The sequence below is a fragment of the Mangifera indica genome, chromosome 14 (assembly GCF_011075055.1).
Source record: "Mangifera indica cultivar Alphonso chromosome 14, CATAS_Mindica_2.1, whole genome shotgun sequence".
Lineage (NCBI taxonomy): Eukaryota > Viridiplantae > Streptophyta > Magnoliopsida > Sapindales > Anacardiaceae > Mangifera > Mangifera indica.
Window position 1 is genome coordinate 6,825,065 of NC_058150.1, and position 6,785 is coordinate 6,831,849.

The 6,785-nt window shown below is 34.3% G+C and overlaps 2 protein-coding genes across 2 annotated transcripts; one reads left to right on the forward strand and one right to left on the reverse strand.

The window, feature by feature from the left end:
• Positions 1 to 995: 995 nt before the first annotated feature.
• LOC123196851 lies at positions 996 to 4,859 on the forward strand. The gene is made up of 6 exons (XM_044610993.1): positions 996 to 1,306; positions 1,622 to 2,552; positions 2,635 to 2,822; positions 3,414 to 3,450; positions 3,680 to 3,753; positions 4,115 to 4,859. Exons 1-6 carry the CDS (start codon positions 1,212 to 1,214, stop codon positions 4,599 to 4,601), a joined length of 1,812 nt encoding a protein of 603 aa, XP_044466928.1. The 5' UTR covers positions 996 to 1,211; the 3' UTR covers positions 4,602 to 4,859.
• A 558-nt stretch (positions 4,860 to 5,417) lies between these two features.
• Positions 5,418 to 6,185, reverse strand: LOC123196813. The gene is made up of 2 exons (XM_044610943.1): positions 5,705 to 6,185; positions 5,418 to 5,618 (listed from the first exon to the last, which is right to left on the reverse strand). Exons 1-2 carry the CDS (start codon positions 6,034 to 6,036, stop codon positions 5,561 to 5,563), a joined length of 390 nt encoding a protein of 129 aa, XP_044466878.1. The 5' UTR covers positions 6,037 to 6,185; the 3' UTR covers positions 5,418 to 5,560.
• Between the last annotated feature and the right edge of the window lie 600 nt (positions 6,186 to 6,785).

Below are 6,785 nucleotides of genomic sequence, written 5' to 3' on the forward strand. Positions count from 1 at the left end.
TCTTAACTCAAGTTTGGCTAAAATAAAAAATAATTGAACTCACTTTTAGTTCGAATTCATGACTCAAATCTGTTACACACTTATGAATATACATGCATACTCCATGCATAGCCATTCATCAAGCAAAAATCATATCTACTCTAAACACTTAGTCATTTTTCTCAATTCAAATGTATAAACTAATGCAAGATGGCTAAATTGAGCTTTTGACGTATTTGTAAGTGTTACTGTACTTATATTTTACTTAAACTGAGTCATAAACTCATTAAACTAACCAACATCAAGCCAAGTTTGACTTGAGAAGAGCAGAATTGTGAGCAACTCAATTAGTTTGTAACCTTGAATATATGAAAATTTTTAACGTGATTCAATCTACTGCTTGAGAGTCTACGTTTACGATTATGTTATTGATAATTTTGAAAAAAAGTGTTCTAATAGAGCATGAATGATGTTCATAGAAAATATTGTCTTGATAAGACATTGATTTTGGAGAGATGTCTAAGATACATAGTTAAATCTTTTTAAAAATCTTCTTGTCTATCTTTTTTTATTCTAGTAGATTTGATCATATTATTTTGTCTTTTTTCTCATTATCTTTTTTTCATGTTTTTGAGTGATTATCTATATTTTATAAGATAAAAAAAAATGTTCAAGTATTATTTATTATAATTCAAATTTAAATTTAAAAGAAATAATATTTTGTTCAATTACAAGAGATTAACATATTTAATTTGGTTAAAAAGAAGTTTTTTCTTATAATACTTACCATTTATTTAGTTTTTATAAATTAATATTATTACTAAATTTGTCTACTTATTTCATTAATATGTTACCAAAAAAGGGGAAATGTCGTTTTAATTAAAAAAAAGGGTGTACATTGTTATTTAGATTGCCTGGATGAAACGGATTTAGGCAAACTTTGAATGAAAAGGATAGCATTTTACATACGACGGGGCCGTGAACACTCGCTTTAGCCGCGCGTGGAAACAAGTACACAGTACCATAGCCTCCGACGACCAGAGTGAAAAAGCCACAGGGGCAAGAAGGGAAAATGAAACGAAATCTGACTCGAGTACAAGTTCATCGGTGTGGAGGTTCTGTCTGAGAGCCTTGTGCGATTCTCTGTCTTATTTACGGCGTCGTTTCTCCTCTTCTTAGAGTCTGATCTCTCCTTCGGTTGAGCCAGCAAAGCTTGAGAGAAAAGAGAAAGAATGTCGAAGAAGAAAACTTTATCAACTATGTCCTTGAAGGACTTTCACGGCGGCTCCATTCCGTCTGATCTTCCTTTGCCATCTGCACCTGGACTGTATGTTCACGCTTATACGATTAACTAGCTGTATATATTTTTTTCCCTTACTGTTGATCATGGATTTGAAGACAATAGTGATTTCACTATTATTATTATCATTTTATGATTTAGATAATTAAGTCAGTTGCATTTTAGTTCATATGTTTTGTGTGCGATTGCTGTTCTATGTCATTCATCGAATTACAAACAATATTTCAATCTTATAATATTTCTGATTCAAATGCACAGATTATTTGACCTTGATTTTGTTCTTTAGAAGAAAACTTAAAATTGTTCTATATAACGGTTTATTTGCTTGGTTGGTTGATTCAGTGTGGTGAGCTCTGGTTCTGAGCGTAACATGTCAACAAATTGGGGAAACAATCTGGTGAAGTCTGATCTTCGTCCGAAACCCAAATCGTTAGGTGCAGCCCGTAGTTTTGGTGAGAAAGCATCATTTCTCTCTCACCCTGCACCCATCGGACAAAACTTCGATGAGGATGAACGTAAGCCAATGAGTAGTGCATTGGCTCCAAATCGGACAATTAGAGATGATAATGTTTGCAATATGCACTCTTTTCAACCTGAAATGAAGCTGGACTATGTGTCTTCTGTGAGGATAGCTGATAGATCTGTCTCATCTCCGAGTTCAGTTGCTAGTTCATCTCCACTGAGAGTGGGTGGAGGGAGTCATCTCACAGTAAATCTACCGACTCCAATTAGTAATGGTGGTCAGGGAATTAATAATTTTAACATACCGAGTACTAATACTGGTCTGGGAGTTAGTAATTCTCAACCAAATGCTTGGGGTGTAAGAAAGGAGCCCATGGCTGTTGAAGAAACAGTGAAGGCATCTGTGCTGAATGGACCAGATGCTTTATCAAAAATTGCTCAAGCCAGTGCACTTGAGAAAGTTTCTTCTGGAATGTGGCAGTCTAAGAAACCTAGCCAGCTTCTGCCACGTTTACTTAATTCAAGTGACAATAACAATAATGTGTCTGGTGTTGTGGATGTGATTACTGAGAGGCCTAATTATGATACTTCACTGGGAAGTCAAGTTGTGACAGGTCAGATAGTTGAAGATGGAGCTAAGGTTGGGTTAAGGGAATTGCCCAAAACTTATATAGAAGAGGTCAGGACTGGAGCTAATAGTGTGGGGTCTTTGATGTCAGCAGCTCCAACTCCAGAAAAATCAGAAGGGCCTAAGTTAAAGCTACTTCCAAGATCTGGCCCGCTGGATAAATCAGCATACAAAAATAGGCAGGTAGGATACTGTTCATTGGTGAGATTGGGACTCTGTTTTGAAATTATAATGCAGTGAGTGATATTCATTTATTATATTTCAGGGATATCAGCAGCCAGCACACACTAGCATGGTTGAATCTTTCAAAGAATCTTACAGAAATGCAGATTCTTCAAAACCCAGTTTGACTGTTGCTGATGGGGGAAGTCAAATGATTGAGAGGCCCAAATTGAATTTGAAACCACGTTCACTGCATCTTGACCAATTAGACAAAAGATTTGAAAAAGAAAGGTTAGTGAAGTGTGCCAATTGGTCAGCATTTTCTTACTTATTATTTGTGATTCTGGAAACAATTAGCAACAAGGAGTCGATGCTTAGATTTGAAAATAAAAGCTCTGTTCAAATAATTAGTGCTTCAATTAGCTGTTGAACTTCCTATGAATGCAAGAGTAATGAAGGAAGCAGGATTTTAGTAGCTGGACTATGTTGGAGATTGAAAATACTATGTTCTTTGAATATACAGAACTTGTCATACTACTGGATAACATTGCTTGATTAAGGACAGCTTACTTCCATCCATACTATTTGGATAATAGTGATGGGATATTGTGTATATTTCTAGGAAATTTAATGCCAATAAATGTGCCTTGTAGAGTTCTCAAAGATTTCAAACTATAATAGTGCATTAATATTTTTATTTAAATTGTGAGAGTGGATCGACTTTTTTATTTAAAAATTTTTGTTGGAGATTTCATTTAGACTTTGCTCAAGTGAAATAGGAAGGATTTGTATTTTGCTTGAATGGCATATATTGGATGTCACTGTTTTTAAGCTCTTAGCTGAGAAAAATGCTAATGCTAATGCCATCTGCTACCATTGCAGGCAAACATTATTTGGTGGTGCTCGTCCTCGGGAATTGGTATGTTTGTATAATGATTACTTTGTTGGTCTTGTTGTGGTATACTGTGTTATTCTCTTCCCGCCAATTTGGCCATAATGCGCTAACTGATCTTGTTATTGATTATCTGTCAAATCTATATTGTGTGTTTTGGATCAGACCTGGTTTAGAAAGTGACTGGTTTATTTTATGTTCTACAAAGGCACTTCTATTGTGTTTTAGATTGATGATATTGAATGGCCTTCATCAGGTTCTCAAGGAGCGAGGCATAGATGAGACTGCTATTGGTAACCTTGCCCTGGGTCCTGCTCCTGCTCTTAACAGGTATATTCTCTATTTAGTTTGCATTACACCTTATTACCTTATGTTCTTCATGTTGCATTTGACATTATTTAATTTTCCGTGGGTACCATTCCCAATGTTCAATGGTCTGGGTTCAGTTCTATAATTTCAGTATGCTTTAGATGAGTTTCACCGTCAACATAATGGTGCTTGCCAGTCCATATTGTGCCTTTATTTATTATTATAATTTGAAAGTCAAACTCAAAGATCATGTATGCACGTTATTTGAGAAACCCTTTGGCTTTCATTTGTACCATTCATGTCTGCAGATGTTATGTTGTATGAGAACAATAGTTCTAATGTGTTGGCTGCTAAATTTGATGTTCAATTTTTGTACATAAAGAGTTGACTCTCCGAGGAATGAAGTGACATCAGAGAGACTGATTTCCTCCTCTGGTCACAATTCAAATACTGGGAATCATGTTCATGGAAAGAGGACAGGACGCAATTTGGATAGGAAAGAGCAGCAAACAGGACCAGATAAAATTGATAATCAAGGAAGGAACTATAGAATTAATAGCAGATGGGGCAGTGGAGATAGTGATCAGCAGCAAGAAGATTGGAAACCTGAACCTGATACTTGGAGAAAGACTGATAAAGATTCGAAATGGGCTTCTGATGATGCTTCAGGAATCAACCATGGGAAATTAGTTTCTGCATTGGATCTTGCCCAAGCATTTTCAAAGTCGGTCTCTGATCCAAAGACACAAGAAGAACATTCTACTCAAAGAGGGCTACCTGGGCATAATAAACAGATGCCCTTTTCACGCCTGACAGATGCCCCAGAACGTAAGTCGGCTCTGACAACGCATCACATAAGTGGTTATTGATTTACTGGAGAAGAGTTGGGATTACTAGCTTGAAAATGTGGTCATGGGTGATAGTATGTTTCGATTTATGTTTGTCATTGGGGCTCATAAATAAAAGCATCCTTTAGCAGGAGCGGCAAAGTCTTCCCAGCAGTGCTTCTGAATTGTACAATAGTAAATTCATTAATTTTAAAGAGAAGTACTATGACTCGAATGAAATGTAAGAAATCGCTTCATACAAGTTCAAATTTTTATACGTCTGAAATTTTATGTTCTTTACTCTTCTGCCTCCACTACTCTGGCATATCCTCTCTGAAAATTCTGATAAACATAATGCAATTTGAATCTTTCGGTAGAAATTGGATTATCAATTTCAAAATTTTATTCTGCTTTGTAAGTATTAAGAGATAGTAATTTAAATATTGATTTCCTCCCTGACTTTATATTATTGAAAGTACAGAAACGAATTAAAATAGATTATTAAAAATTTAATTTTTTATTTTATATTATATTATAAAAATATAAAATAATATAAATTTTTTAATTGATGGATCCAAATATCATAACTATTTTTAAAAATTTAAAATATCTCAAAAATACTTTTATTATATTATTTTAAAAAAATATATACGGATTTATTTTTGTAATATGTATATTATAAAATGGGTATCATATTATATGATATATTGATTGTATCATATTAATTCAATATATTTTAGTATTTATATTATTTTTTACTTACATTATATAATATCATATGATATGTATCATGTATCGTAGAATAAGATAAATATATAAATAATAAAATTATATTATTATTTTATCTCAAATTTGAAATCGTCCAAAACATTTGAATAAAAATTATTATTAGCCAGAGGGATATGGATCATTATCAAGTGCAGATGAAAAGCACAAGTGACATAAAGATACAAAATTCTACATAATATATGCAAAATTTGGATCATGTACAATCACAAGATTCAGAACATAAACGGCGTCGGAGAGAACCCTGGTACCATAATCGACGGACAGCTTTTCCTGGAAACAACCAGATATCAGTAAATTATAATAAACAACATCACAGTCAGATTCTAACATAGCAATCCTGAACACTAAAGAAATACCTGGAGTCATACTCATACTCATCGTTTCTACGGAAACGGCGAGTCATAGCAGCTGATCTACTTTTACTTGACAATTTCTTTTCAGACTGAGCCTTTCTCTCATCACTCTTAAACACGGCATCTTCTGATATAACCAAGAGCCTCGGTCTCCAATGAGCCGCAGAAGACTTGGATGTCGGTTTCTTATTTGCCTTTGGATTATATGGCCCATGAACTCCAGCATCATCAGCCCCTCCTAACGTCATCTGCGTGGTGGAGGTGTTTGATTCGGCTGCTTGACGTAGCACCGTCGGACGACAACACGAACCCAAATTAGAGAAGAAGAAGGTCATTGCAATTAGTCAAAAGATGGAAAAGCTTTTGTGTGAATGATTGGCAGTTGAAGGGCGTATTTTTGAACAAGTATGTCTGAGGTTTGCGTAGTCCTGAATTTATACAGTGGGGGTGAAGCTTCTGGCTTGGCCTTATCTGATCTTTGTCGCCTACATTTAACCGAGACATCTTGACAAAGCAGCATTACATGGTTTTTGCATCATGAGACGAGTAAATCACATGTACCCACCTAAGGTTTTTCGAGTAACCTATTATACCCTTTGATAGCAAAATTACATTTTTTACCCAATTTTAAACTATGATTATTAAAAAAAAAATCCTTGAACAATATTATGAAGTGAAATTAAGATATTATCTTTAACTATTTTATTCTTCAAAATTACCATATAACTCTAAATCAATAAAAATTAAAAAAAGCCCTTGAACTATTAAATTAATATTAAAAACCCTCTTCTTATTGTTCTTTTACATTCACTCTCTTCTTCCTTATAATACATCCAACTTTTTGACTTTTAATGACTCCTTTCTGACTGACTGATCTTTTTATCTTCAGTTCATTCTCTTATTGATATCATTGTTTTTTATTTATTTTGTGTCGATGAAACTCCTACTACACATCTCAAGTGTCGATCTCCTCCTTTAAAACTTCATTTGATGTTGATCTAACTTCATAGACACTTTTGGTGTTAATCTTTCTATCTCTAGCTCATTATCCTGTTGATATCATTGTTTTCTCAACAAATTTTTG

What these genes read in the sequence shown, in the direction of transcription:
- LOC123196851 (XM_044610993.1), top strand. Translation starts at nt 1,212, where the DNA reads ATGTCGAAGAAGAAAACTTTATCAACTATGTCCTTGAAGGACTTTCAC. An exon ending in TTGCCATCTGCACCTGGACT is followed by an intron (nt 1,307 to 1,621) that starts GTATGTTCACGC and finishes TGGTTGATTCAG; the next exon opens with TGTGGTGAGCTCTGGTTCTG. An exon ending in CCTGCTCCTGCTCTTAACAG is followed by an intron (nt 3,754 to 4,114) that starts GTATATTCTCTA and finishes TTGTACATAAAG; the next exon opens with AGTTGACTCTCCGAGGAATG.
- LOC123196813 (XM_044610943.1), bottom strand. Translation starts at nt 6,036, where the DNA reads ATGACCTTCTTCTTCTCTAATTTGGGTTCGTGTTGTCGTCCGACGGTG. An exon ending in GAGTATGAGTATGACTCCAG is followed by an intron (nt 5,619 to 5,704) that starts GTATTTCTTTAG and finishes GGTTGTTTCCAG; the next exon opens with GAAAAGCTGTCCGTCGATTA.